The 14,637-nt window shown below is 39.2% G+C and overlaps 1 protein-coding gene across 1 annotated transcript in view; it reads left to right on the top strand.

Annotated features, from left to right (window-relative positions):
- Positions 1–3,085: 3,085 nt before the first annotated feature.
- LOC104412128 overlaps positions 3,086–14,637 on the top strand; it is a gene marked incomplete at its 5' end in the record, with an annotated part of 13,154 nt that continues 1,602 nt past the window's right edge. The window contains 6 exons of the mRNA XM_010022744.1: positions 3,086–3,207; positions 4,308–4,446; positions 5,302–5,378; positions 7,154–7,264; positions 11,418–11,524; positions 13,211–13,301. Coding sequence (XP_010021046.1) covers positions 3,086–3,207; positions 4,308–4,446; positions 5,302–5,378; positions 7,154–7,264; positions 11,418–11,524; positions 13,211–13,301 — 647 coding nt within the window. The remainder of the gene's footprint in view (positions 3,208–4,307; positions 4,447–5,301; positions 5,379–7,153; positions 7,265–11,417; positions 11,525–13,210; positions 13,302–14,637) is intronic.

Below are 14,637 nucleotides of genomic sequence, written 5' to 3'. Positions count from 1 at the left end.
ATCTCAGAGGGCCCCCTGTGAAATGGTCAGTGTTGTGACATTGTACAAGTGGGAGTTGAGGCAGAGGAGTATTCTGGATTTGAGGAAGATGGGTTTGCTACCTGTATCCCACTAGAAGTACCTATTTCTCTGCTGTAGAGCGGGGACACCAAGTAGCCCTGAGAGCTGTCCACTGCTGATGTTGGCCAGAAAAGGTCACCCAGACCATGACGGAACATATCCTATTGATGCACCAGCCCCTGAGAGAAAGGGAGCTGAAGTTCTGCATTTACAGTGTGATGTGTCTGGCCTGGTGGTCTATGAGCACTTCCTGCACTTCATTAAATGCTATATTCGAATTTGATACTCTTAACAGGCAGTATAACAGCTGGATGAGCTCTCTTGCATAGTAATAGTATTGTTTTAAAGCATGTGCCAGATGTAGGGGCTTATTGCCCACAGGCGCTGGTCTGTACAGCTGCTAATATCAGCTTTCTACTTTCTCATTCAGTTTGTAGCACGATTTTCCTCCTTCTTCCTTCCTCACGTGTTATCCACCTCAGCAAACTCTGGCTCCTTTGCACTCTGAGGCCCTATTGTGGTGCTGATGGTCCTGGTTAAGCAGCAGTTAAATCTGTCCACCTTCTCTTCACATAATCTCTGGGTTTACTTCTGTGATGTGTCACATCCACAGAAATCTTCTTTGAGCTGATCGGAAAAGTCACTCACTGCTGCTGGGATATTCATAACAAATCTGCAAGTCGTTGGATGGACCGTGAAGTTAACAGGAGATGGGTGCTCGTTAGAGGTTTCACATTAAAATGCTGACAAGCTGGAGCTGCTGCATTGCACCTGTTGTGTTGTTCATGCTGCTGCTGTTGCAGCTGCCGCCTCTATCCCTCCTCAATGCAAAGTCTGCATCTCTTTAGGAGTTGAGGTTCTGGAGAACTTAACTGTGATCTTTTTGGAACAGCAATTGTCTTCCTCTTGTGTAACAACTATCAATGTTGTTGCGCCCATCAGGCCCTTGGAGTGTTACTGCTATACATTTAATAAACAATAAACCAAATATATGTTAGGGGAATCCAGATGATTTAAAGTTTCTACTGCTTTCAGTGGGGGATTCAGGATTATCTGTTGGAATCACTTGGAATGTGTTGAAAGAACCATTCACATTTACACTCTTCTTAAGAAGAGAGTGTCTTGCGCTAATGAGTGAGGGTTTCTTTAACGATGTTGTTCTCACTACATTGCTGAAACAAAAAGCATTTCAGAAGCTTTTCTTAGTTAAAAGGTTAGCTGGTCTCTGTTTCTTACACTAGCCTTAACATTTCTCACTGTTTCTAGCACTGACTGTGTTCCACAGGAAAGATTAAGTGTGTTAGCATAGAGAAACTTGTAGCATGTTTTATATTTTGAACCTGCTTGCCCTCAAACTTGTCTATACTAATGTTCCCACCTGGGAAAATGCTAACAAACATTTAACTTTCTTTAAACACTTCTGAAATCTGTCAGATCTTCTTTTGGTTAGTGATACACATATATATAAAAACCACATTCCCTGCCCAGCATGGTAGCAGTCTAAAGAGAACAAGAAACAAACCAGAAGGGACAGGGAAGAGAGGACAAACATGTCTATTTTTAGACAAGAATCAAGTTGCTATATCTTTTAGGATTAGGTTTGTGACTGCTTTTTGTTGTGCGGGTTTTGTTTCTTTTACAGGTGTGTAGTTTTGACCTGAAATATGCCTTTGTTTAGAATCAGTTCATTGTGCTCAGAGCAGTGAGATGTCCAGACAAAAAGAAATTTCATCTAGTCCTCCTTTTGAGGAAAATGTAACAGAAAAGGAACAGAGTACAGGTATACAGCACGCCTTACGCTGCATGTCAGCTGGGAACATCAGACTCTTCACACGAAACTGGCATGTGTAAGCAAGATGTTGGCTGCAATATGTGAAAAGTCTGGTTAGTGCAAATAAGACTTTAGCTGGAGTAATGGGTCTAGTTCATGATACTGCAGGTCATAAAGGATGAGAGAGTCCAGTAGATCCAAAGGGGAATGATGAGAATGATCAGACTCCTAGAAAAAATGAAGAAAAGGGCTGGATAAGTGGATCTTCTTTCTTCTAGAAGAGATGACTGTTGGGGAGGACACATGATAGTTTTCGAAGAAGTAAAAAGTTGCTACATAGAGGAGAGGAAGAAACTTTTCTATCTCCATTTTGAGAGGGACAGAGAGTACTGAGTTGAAGTTGTGGCAGAGTATATCTTGATCAGTTATTAAGAAAAGTATTCCTTAATAAGTGTAAGTTAAGTAACTGTAGTCAAGCAGTGGAATAGATTGCTAAGGGTGGTTGTGGAGTCTCCAGCATTAACAGTCAATTAAAAAAGAATAGTTTGGAGAAACAGTGACACATCAATTCAACCTTGGAAGAAGGAAGGATTGGTGACTTCTCAAGGGTCTCTCTCAATCTTTTTTCTAGTTAAAGTAATGCAGGGATATGCTGGAAAAATAGCAAGAATTTACAGTAGGGCTTTGCAAAAACATACTATTTTACATTCATTTCTATTTTCTTTCACATTTGAAGTATTTTGATAGTTTAAGTCATGTAAAATGTATTCTAAGTTGAACTGTTGAACTGTGCATTATCCCTGATTTTTTTTTTTTTTTTGTAGCCACTTTATTAGAAAGATGGTATGTATAAAAAGAAACGTGTATATATATAAAAAAGCCTGCATTCAGGCAACTATGAGTTTTGTAATTTCTTCAATAGTTCAAAAACATCTTTGATGTTTTTATATCTTAAGCTGAAACAGTATCACTTTGGTGGCAGCCCAGACCATCGTATGTGAGTTCTAACTTTATAAATATGAAAATAATTTGAGATTTCAAAAAAGCGCTACGTTTATTTTAAGTGGCAAAGTTATTACACTCCAAATCTGTCATTGGCTGGAAAAGCTAACAAAGGCTAAAAAATTCATTTCTAATAAAAACCTTATCCATCTGGTATTGTTTATGTCTTTCAACTGTATCGTACTGGTCATCACTTAGTCCACATGATCTACATATGATTGTTCAGGGGGTTTTGTTTGTCTTGATTTATAGATGACTTTGATGAGCTTGTGGTGACTAACAATGATGTTGTGCTTAAAAATATCGCTGAAGATTTGCGGAATCGTTTACCCATGGAGGCAATGTTTAATTCGGAACATCAAGCTGTTCAGAAAGTAAGCTAATTGTTATGGTCTGCTTTCACTGAACCACGTCATTTATTTGGGGACTATGCTGATTTCAGTTTTAATAGCAGTTCGTAATAGAGAATAAGCAGTATTCTAAGGTATAGGAAATCTCAGTTTGGTTCTCAGGTCTGTTGCTGCATGATTGTGTGACCCCAAGAAATTTGCTTCATAGTTCTTAATACTTTGATCATAAGTTATTTGGCACAGCTTTCATTCTGTGGGGTATGGCACCTGTCACAGTGATTCTTTTAACATTAGCTCCATAACAGACTCTAACAGCCCCCTTAAAGAAAACAGAAATACAGGGCCAGTGTTTCAATGTTGCCATAATGTGGGCAGTGCAGAAATGATTTCCAGCTCTTTTCAGATTCTGATGGCTCACAAAGAGGTAGGCTGTGAGTCCTGTGGGAGGGGAGAGCACCTTTTCTGCTTGAGCTGTCAATAGATGTGGAAAGTTAACACATTTCCCAGAAAAGTGACGTGTGGCTCTTAAACGGGAAAAGTGGATTGGCCACATGCAGCAAGCCTGGGAGAGAGAGGAAAGAGGAGTAGGAGGATGAAGATTATACCCCTTGAAATGATGAGAAGGCAAGCACCCCAACTGGTATGCTTTTGATTGAAAATGACATCCATGCTAATCAGGAGTGTTTCTAGTTTGGGGCATAAGGCATGAAGATGAAAATATTCAGGCAGTTGAAGTTTAGAAGCAATAATGCCCTTTCTCATAAATTTAAGTTACATTCTCCTCATTAAAGCGGAAGAGAGAAAGCTTCTTTTACCCTACACCTCCTCTATAGCCAAACAAGCAGTAAGGAGACCAAATTCACAGCAGGTCTCCTACGCGGCTATCGAAGTGAGCTTGCTTTTGTCAAATTCCACTTACTGGTTATTTCGGTGGAATTTAATGATCCAGTTTACATGCAGGATTTTTGTAGTTTCATTTTGATATGTAACTTTTCAGTAGGGGAAAACTTGTATCACATGGATTTTTGGGAAGGGTAGGGTAGTGGGACAGTTAACTGTGTAACAGTGTAAACGAAATTGAGAGACTTGGTTATGCCTTTCTTAGGTTTTGTTCCTCTTCCCAGATACACCAGCATCCACTGCCCATGATTCATGTTGATGCATTCCTTTATGATGATGATTTTGTTGATTCATTGTGTGAGGAGGGGAAAATGAGTAGGAGCTACTGCACAGAGTGTGGCTCATACAAGACTGCATCTTTAGGTAAGTGCTCTTTTGGGAACATGAGAAACAAATTCAGTTTGACTAAACTGGTTTGTGCAGTGACTCAGCTAGACAACACAGCATCCAGCTGATGGAGACTTTGTCCAGACTGGTGCAGTACACAGGCCAGAATTACTTCCCATAACCAGTGGAAGGAGACTCCTATACACGTAAGTTGAATTAATTTGCAGTGTATGAGTGACACTAGTCTCCCGCAAAAACTGGGCAGGGAAAAGACAGGGCTATGTACCACTGAAAAGAAAGATGCAAGACGAAGACAATACTGTCGGAGTCCATGCAGTAGCCTCAGTCTCCTCTTGCACCCTGAAAAGCAGTATAAATCACCATCTGTGTTAAAGCTGGTGTGTGCTGTGGTACAGATCAGTGCTGTTGCTAGTTTAGCACGGCACTGGAGGAATGGTTTATATGGAGAACATTCCCTGTCTTAAAACCTCGGAGTTGAAATTCAATGTATTAATATGTCTGCCTATAGAAAGGGTTGTGTGAATTGTGTTGAGCCTTAGGTACCATGTTTCCTTTTTCATTTAAAGAACCCGAGTTACTTTGTTTTGTATTCTTCAGTATATGTCACTGTGCAGAAAAAGGTAATTCAGTTTCATGAAGGATTTCAAAATTCTCCATGTAAGGGAAGGAATCCCCAGACTCAGGACAGACTACTTGGCAGGCTGCCTCTGATCTGCAAACCCTGGATATCCGGGGTCCCCAGCACTAGTTCAGGCAGGAAGCCATATAGGTTTTCAGTGATGATAACTCTTCAGATTAGTATTTCATTGGTTAATAACACAGGAGTTAGTACTGCCCACCCAACACCTTTGTTCTGTTCTTATTTCCCAGAGTTTATTTCGCATTCCTTTTCCCTCATGGAACTGAAGTTTCTTTATCAACATGTACTGCCTGACCTGACAGGAAAGGTAGTGGTTGACGTTGGCTCCAGGCTTGGTGCAGTGCTATTTGCGGTAACTTCCAGCACAGGAATTCCTATTTTATTATTGTGACAAACATTTTCCCCTCTTCTCTGACTGCCTGCTCTCGCTACTCCATCTTGGATGGGTCATTCTGAGAGGCACCTCAGATTTGACTCTCTGAACAGTGTAAGGTGCTGTTTACTAGTGATTTCAGTTCTGTTCCTCACAAGAGGGAGTATAAATGATCTTGCTTATTGGGAGAAAAAGTCTGTTGTCCAACAGAGTAGCATATTGCTGTCACACATGCTGCTCGTTTGCTAGTTCCTGCTCTCTCTCTTCTTCATAAGTAAGTTTGTCCTCTATGTCTTGACCATGTCTATATATAGATTAGTTATGTTAAATTCTTTTATGAAGCTGACAAACTGTTAAATTATACAAAGGAAGACTTTGATATGAATTTGTCTCCAAAAACATATTGTCCTGCTCTGCATTTAAAAATGCACATAAAATACTTCATTGAGAAACTTGAGTACAATTTTGATTGCTTTTGGCATGGCTGGTGCAACATATGGCCAAAAGCAATGCAAAACACACATTACAACTTTCTTACAAAAGCCGATGGCTGTTTAGGGCTCAGTCTTGGAAACACTTGAGCATGTAATTTTACTCATCTGAATAATGTAATTTCGGACTACTCAGATGAGGAAAGTTACTCCCATTTGTAAATATTTGCAGTTTTGGATCCTTAAATGGTAACACTTTTTCTAGCCTGAATTTGTTGTGAAGTACTTAAATACTTGCATTGTTACAGCAGAAGATAGTCTTAACTAAAGCAGGGGAAATGTTTCTTAAAAAAAAGAGTTCTCCTGTTTAATCATGTTCTTGCCTTGCCTTGGAGGAGGGGTAACTTCATAGGTTGCTTTTCTGCAGACTTGAATGGTTTCAGAAAACATTACTAATTAGATTGTAGTACATAGATAGCTCAGATATTCTGTATCTTTAGCATCGTTTATTTGCCTTCACCAATGCTGGCAACATGTAATTGTGGTGTTCAGAGGAGACAATGGCACTTAAAGCAATGTCTTCATTAGGGCCCTGTAGGCTGAAGTATTTGTACTTTTTTTTTTTTCCTAACATCTCCAACAACTTTCCAAAAATCTCAGTCTGAAACTGAACCATTATTTTAGTCTTATTATTAAGGCATAATTTACCTTTTTTCATACTTATCTGTCTGAAGCACCTGAAAATGGCCATAATACTATATTTAGAGGTGCTGACAAAGACTTTGTACCAAAATATCCCCGTATACTACTGGTACATTGTCCTCCATTTTCACTCACTGTGACTTTGTATGTCTTTTTTTTTTTTTTTTAAACTTCCCTTTTCCTCTTGTTATTTTCTTCTTCCATTCTCCCAAGAAATAAAAATGTGCACTCTTTTCGCTTTACGCTATTTTTGTAACTTAGTTTGTACTGCTTTTTTCCTTCTTAGACCATTTTCCATCTGTTTTGCAATTGAAGTGCAGCTAGAGCTTTCCTTTTTATTATTTTGACATGTCATTTTGGATCTCTTATTAAAATTCGTGAGACGTAAGTGGGAATTGCCACATCAGGGGCTTAGCTCTGAAAAACATGTCACGTCCACTGAATGACATTTCTCAACTTGCTGTTTTAAAATGCTTTCTTAATCTTAACCTCTGTTCTATTTTTTCCACTTTAATTGAATTTTTTTAACTTGTTTTAAAGGCATCACAGTTACTAAATTTCCTTTTCCTAATGTAGGGTTATCTTTATAGCTCAGCATCCCAACTGTATGGAGTAGAAATGAATGCAGATTTTTGTCAGTTGCAAGAAATGGTGATTACAAAATACCAGTTCATTGACAGAATTAAGGTAACTCAATACATGGTTTAGTGTATGTTTTTTTAACCACTGTGTACTAGGTATCCTGTTTATGTGAGTGGCTGGTAAATCAGCGTTCTGAGAATAAATTTCTGCTTTTGCTTGTTTTGGTCCTAAACAAAAGCTTTGCCTTAGGGGGAAAAAATCTCATAGCAGAGAGGAAGGAGGAGGTTATCAAAATATGATAATGTGTGTTGAATCACTTAGCCTTGTCACTGAATGGATTTACCTACTGGCTCACACAAACCAGATACATCTTAGCTGTTTTTCCCAGTGAAATCAGTGACATTGCTACTAACTTCTGTGAAACTGAGCGTATGAAAAGTTTGTTATGAATAACAAAACTAAATGTCTGTGTTCCATTAACATTAGCAGAAAGATATTTGTAGAATTTGCAAATTTGAATCTAAGAACGCATAAAGGACTTTCAGCTACTGGTCTTTCCTTTGTTGTAATGTCGGTGCATGTGTACCTTTCACAAACAAAATGGATTTCAAACAATGTGCTGCCATTATAGGAACCATTTCCCTAGTTCCATTATGGAATTACTACTATTTTAATGAGGGTTTTTTCTTTTTTTTTTTTTTTTTTTAATTATTTTTTTGGGGGGGTGGGGTGGGTATCAGTTATTTTGTTGCAAGTAAAAGTTGGAAAGTAGAATGTACTGGGTAGAATACTGGCTTTAGCCCTGTGTTGCATACATATGTTCTTGAATGGAGTCACAGAAACTGCTGGCTGTAGCAATTTCTTGGGAACTAAAGTAACCAATTTTAAACTGGAAAGAAATAAGAAACACGACATATTTGACACAGCATAAGCAGCATCATTGGATTGCCCGTTTCAATCCCAGTTGCTGCCAGTTTATCCGTAACCTTTGGGTTTTGCAAATGTTTTATGTTCATAACACCTTATTGTGATGGGACTGAAAGTGCAGTTAGGAACTCTGTCAAGTTAATTCAGTGGAGCTGGAGATCTGTATGCATGCTTTTTGGCCTTGTATATTCTTTATTATAAGCCTTTTTGTTTTTCCTTCACACCTTGTAATTCTGCTGAAGTATTCATTTCAGAGCATAAAGATTAGAAGATAATAAGTTTTCAAAGCAGTGCCTGAGGACTTAGCTATTTGAGTCTCATTAGATGCTAATTTAGTCATGTGACTCCTGTTATCACACTGCTTTGAACATTTCAGTCTTAGGTTTTTATTTCACCCCAAATGAATCCTCTCCAGGATTCTGGACTTGAAACATAGTCAGAATCCAGTTGCTGATAATAATTTATGACACAAATTTGAAAAAACTTTTATGAGACCCTTTTTAAATAACCATTTTTTTCCAAGATACTCTGAATTTTTATTAGAGTGTGTTCCTAAAGGACAGCAGGGTGGAATGGTATCTTTAGCAGCTAAATCTCTGATTTAACCCTGTGTTCCTTTGGTCAACATTTGGTTTTTTAAAGTACATAGAAAGTTGCTCAGCATCTTTTGCCATTTGGGCAAACAGATGCTGGGAGGAAAGTCAACACGTCAACAGATCTTAGGAAACTTGAGACCTCAATTCAGAAATTGCCTGTAATCATTAAAGGCTTGGTGCAACAGGGCAGTTTTAAAATCAGTTGCTGCCTCCTCTGTTGTGCCAGCACACAGCCAAGCAGGTCAGGGAACTGATCCAACTGAAAAAGAACCTGGCAAAAAAAGTGGTGTTCTGGTTGGGTTGGGCTGATGGTGCAGCCACACATGCTTATGTGGTTCCACATTCCCCAATAGGAATGAGGATGTGTTTGGGGAGAATGGGGTGCTTAGGTCACTGTAGGAAGCATGGTCACCTACTCTGTAAATGTGGACTAATTTTAAGTTAAGGTTCAAGGTTTATTCAAGTCGAGGAGACATCAGCACAAGTCCAGACTTTCCCAGTAGTTTAAGCGTCTTTCTGAACTGAAACTTAAAATACTAAGTGTGCCATTAGTAGGGCATTAAGAAAATTTAGTGCGAATTGTGATTTCTTGTGCTGCAAGAAGTCCACCGATTGAATGGTCCACCAGTCACTTGTGTTTGCATTAAAGGACTGCTGCTTTGTCAGGGGTTTTGTACAGAAATTCTGTGGGTTTGTTATTTTTGCCGCTTGAAAATGAAAGAGTAAAGTAAAATGTCTCCGTAGCCTCAGAACAGTGATCCACATCCCACTTACAGTCAAGGTAAAGTCTAGGTTCTGGTGTGTGAGTTCTGGCAGATGTAGCAGTGGCGTGTTTTGCCCCTAGCTCTCTGTCCTGCCCCACTGCAGGAGGCTGTTGCCTGTGTAACTGAGCAGGAGTCAAGCCTGTATCCATATCTTTACTACCCCAGTTTATGGTCTTTCGTTTTAATCAACATTTAGCAGGGGCTTTATGCCAAGGACTTGAATTTACACCAAGGACCTTCTGTATTTAGGACTGCTGATGGTGGCCTAAGTGATGTTTCTTCTTTCTCTGCTGCTTGAATGCTTAAACTTTTTAATCAGCTTCTGTACTGCTGCAATTTACAGTGCACTGTTTGAAAATAAATTATTGCCAATCTTAATTGTCCTAAAAAGCTCTAACTTTCATGAACTGGTGGCTGAATAGTTTAGGTGAAAGGAATTTGACCAGTCATTCCAGCAACTAAACTGTCCCTATTTCTCAGTAAGCCAGAACCTGCCAGTTCTGGGTAAGGTACAAGACCACAGTTTCTTCCTTTCCACTTACTACAGGCGGTGGTGAACAACTTGGCATGGTAATGTGTTTGAGGAGGTAAAGGTGTTTGTTTTACTGATTTGGAGCACTTGCAGAGAACCCATGGAATACAGCTCTCAAAGATGAAATGCTGCGATGCCTAATTTTTTATGAATGGTAGAGTTTGGTTTCTGTCTTTACTGACATTGAAATATTTGGCTGTAATTGCAATTGCTATAATGTATTCTGGTAGTATGGACCTCAGTCATAAACTGTGACAACTCATCATCTTTTCTGCGCTTGAACCCTTACAGGTTGCAGGGGTGGTAGTATCTGTTTCCTCTGTCAATGAGAACAGAATGCTTTGCATGTTCGTTATGAGGAGGAATACATAATTTACCCTCCCAACAAGTACCGGTGTATTGTTAAGTGGGTAAAATGTTTTTCAGCAGATAAGTGGTTTTAATCTTTTGTACTAACATTCAGCTTTCCTGTCAGAATTAAGAATTCCTTTTTACATCTCTCCAATATTGGAAGGATTTGACAAAATGTGAAGTGTTGAGTACATCAGGTTAGTCTATTCCCAGCCCAACCTAGTGATAGGGCACACAGGAAAGAAAAGAAGTTGGTCAGATTTTCTGTCTATTTTCAACATACAGCGATGAAAAAATAATTGTGGAAAGCAAGTAATATTCAGATAGGCTTTTTTCTCTGTTATCTCTTCAAAAGATGTTCTCATTGACGTTTCTCCTCAGATTTGGGATGTGATATATTTCTTCGTGTTTAAGAAGAAATCAAACACATCTTGTCAGAGTGCTAATGAGCATCCATATTCTCCTGTCACTGTAATCTCACCTGTTTGAAAATGACATGATGTGCTAATATCCTTTTTGGTAGGTGAAGGTAGATGAAATCAAACCAGCTGCTATGCTGACTGGAGGGGTAGTTGTTTAGTAAAGTAAAGCACTTGCTGTCCTCCAGCATCCTGCCTTTTCAGCATTCCCAGTCCCAGTATATGTTGTGAGAATTCAGCTGTCAAACCTGGGTCTGTAGTGTCTTTTCTAGCTGTAATCCTTTAGTAACCCATTGAGCCTGTGAGATGTCTTTTAATATCCTCTAAAAAGCTTTATCTAGTTTAGCTTCTTTCCTGAAATTAATGAGCATTTGTGATAAAATACACAATCTCCTCTTTTATTGCATGCAGCGTTCTAGACCAAAAGTCAGATGTGGTTTATTTCACTTAACGTAATAAATCCCGTATTTTAATTAGAGGAGATAAATCTGATTTTTGTTTTTTCATAAAGCTTGTTCTTTTTATCTACTGTGAAGCCAGTGAAATACCTGTTTTGTGGCTGGTTCAAAATGGTGGTAGCAGGTGCTGTATCAGGTTGACAGGCTTCATGGCTACTTGAAGGCTGTGTTTGTCTCTTAATTTATGCCTTGTGAAATTTTTTTCCTTCAGGTGGTTCACGCAGACATCTGTACTCAGGCTTCACTTCTTCAGAAGGCCGATGTTGTTGTAATGAATAATGTCTTTGAATATTTTCTTGACAGACAGGAACAGGCTAGGTAAGCTATGTGTCCGAACAAGTTATCTATTTCTTTGGCAAAGTCTGTGTAACCTTGTGAGTTATGGAAAACCTTAAGGTTGTGACTTCTGAAGTCACATAAATTACATAAATTAAACTGCCTGCACTTGTTACACTTAACTGCTGAAGTGTTACGGTGGTTGTTTGTTGTTAAACCCACTAAACACTGCTGATTTGTTTACCCAAACCTTGCCCTGAATCTTGTCACTGATCTGTTAAAACAGTATCTTGCTGTTAAAGGATCTGAAATTACTATATCAGCATAAGCTTGATCTTCAGAAAGAATATGGGCCACTGACTTGTGGCTGTCACAGCTTTAATAAAGATGCACTGCAAAACATGGCTATTTATCCTGTTTTCTAATATATCTTCTTAAGGATGCAGTAGCAAACAAACATGTGACTAGGGTTCTTCTCTTTCAGGTACAGGATACTCACAGATGAGCTTTTGCTAATCTAGCAATAACAGTTTATACCATAAATAACTTTACCATCCAAAGTGACCGTGCCTTTATAATGGACAGTCAAAAAAGAAAGTGTGTCTTCACCATCCCAGCCAACAGCCTGACATTCGCTACCAGTTTCAGCTAAGGCTTGTCCTACTACTGCCCATGGTACCAGGCGGTAATGTCAGCTGGAGAGGCACAGAGTGGATGGGTGAAGAGTAGTGGGTGTTTCAGATTGCCGGGAGATTTGTTTCTGAGCACATGTCTGAGAATTCATTTGATTCTTCAGGAACTCAGGGACAGTGATTTAATGTTGCATTAGTACCATGACGGCAAATGACATTTGAAGAATACTGGAAATACAATTCTTTTTAGTCTGAATTGCCATGCTGTGGAAAATTACCTGACTTGCAAAATCAGAAGAAAAGGAGTGCTGGAGACAATATTTAAATACTTTGATTGCTAATGTTTTAAGAGAAGCATTTTGTCACGACTGCAAAGTGTGTATGTAAAGAGCAGGTTGTTATTAAGCTTAATAATAGAATCACAGAACGGTTTGGGTTGGAAAGGACCTTAAGATCATCTAGTTCCAACCCCCCTGCCATGGGCAGGGACACCTCACCCTAGACCATGTTCCCCAAGGCTGTCTCCAACCTGGCCTTGAACACTGCCAGTGATGGAGCAGTCACTGCTGCTTTGGGCAACCTGTTCCAGCGCCTCACCACCCTCACAGTAAAGAACTTCTTCCTTATATCTAACCTGAACTTCCCGTGTTTTACTTTACACCCATTACCCCTTGTCCTATCACTACGGTCCCTGATGAAGAGTACCTCTCCAGCATCCTTGTAGGCTCCCTTCAGATATTGGAAGGCTGCTATGTATTTAATAAAACAGTGTGCTCAGACTGAATTTTCTTCAAAAGTTTAAAGGGACCAAATGTTGATGTTTAATTCTAGTCCAAAGTGAAGGTGTTGACAGTACAAAATGATGTGCATGTATGTTTTAAAAGTTACAAAATCTAACACTATAAGACCATTTATTCCCTCTGTTTTAAATACGAAGCTTGATTTTGTTCATACAAGATATTTGCTTAATATTAATAGTGACTAATAAGCATGTATAATAAGTCTTCAAGTTTAGTCTATCTCTGCCTGGTAGATTAGGTTTATGATCAAATGTGGTTTGTTCCCTAAAAATTGGTGACCTTTTTTTTTTTTTCAGAGCTTGGGAATTTGTTGCTTGTAATGTAAGGAAAAGAGGGTCCTTGTTAGTGACAGTTCCAAGCCTCATGGAATCACTTTCAAAGGTCCAGGTAAGCTCCCTCAGCTGCTTTTAGCCAAGACATTTTGTCACTTTCTGTGGAAGTGGCAGTCTGGTAGTTGAGGTTACCTGCTTGCCAGTATTGCTGTGAGAAAGGATATGTAATTTTGTGTGTAGATTAAAATATGTAGCAGTCTGGATTTTAATTCCGGGTTGACCACCAACACATCTGCCTATGCTTGGATTGTCCCCACCTGTAAAACAGAAATCCCTGCCTATACGAGCAGGCTGCATGAATCGTTATATTATTACATGTATTATTAACAATACCTTAGCTGTGAAGTAAAAAAAAAGCAAAACAAAAAAACCCAACAAAACAAAACCAACACAGAACAGTAATAAAGCCAGATTAGGGTGTGAGTAATTTTTGTGATAATCATATCCACTTCCATCAGACTTATTGCAGGTATAGGGGCAGAACTTCAGAAGTACATACGTATTTATAGACCTCTGGAGGCAAAACCTTGAAATGTTTTCTCTATTTAGCCCTACGTTAGCACATTGCCTTGAAACATGACAAAGGATACTCTGTCTTCTGACCTGCTGTAAGCGTAGAAAATGACTCACAGTGTGAGCTGTTAGAAGTACAGATTAGGGAGAGATGTGGTCTCCTGGCTAGCCAGCTGATTACCATCAGGTGTCTTGGATCAGTGTCATAGCTTTAAATTGCCTGTTGGAAACAAACATGATGACAGTGCAACTTCCGAAGATGTTGGACACCCTGTGCTACTGCTGCTGTTCCCTGAGTAGTAACCACTTCTGATGGACCAACCTCTGCTCTGTTACCTCTGCTGCCAATGCCACAGGTCACTGGTAGATTACAGTTGTTATGTGTATGATGCCTAGACAAATTGTGTGGGCTTTAGTTCAGAAGCAAAACACTGATCATACATGACAAGGTTATTTATATAGTGGCTTGCTCACCACAGTAGTCTGCTTTAGAGAAATCAAATCACTTGTTGCTGGTATGTTGATGGTTGAAATAGATCCTCAGGCACAGAAGCAGCAATGGTGTCACTTTACCTTTCCTTCGAGCAGGCGGTAGAAACACAGCAGCTCAGAAGGCCTTTGTAGCCTTAATACAATACTCCCTGAGTGTAAACCAACAAATACCTGTAATTCTTCCACGGTACAGTTAGTGGCTCCCTCAATACTTCTGTCAGAATGCCTGTAGAGAAGTGTGCCAGCAAATACCTAGATTATTCACTGAAATAATTTTTAAAAGTTATCTTTCATAAAATCATAAAATGATAGAATGGTTTAGGATGGAAGGGACCTTAAAGTTCATCTAGTTCCAACCCTCCTGCCATGGACAGGGACACCTTCCA

The sequence above is a fragment of the Nestor notabilis genome, unplaced genomic scaffold (genome assembly GCF_000696875.1).
Source record: "Nestor notabilis isolate BGI_N333 unplaced genomic scaffold, ASM69687v1 scaffold14459, whole genome shotgun sequence".
Lineage (NCBI taxonomy): Eukaryota > Metazoa > Chordata > Aves > Psittaciformes > Psittacidae > Nestor > Nestor notabilis.
This window is presented reverse-complemented; position numbering and strand designations above follow the sequence as displayed.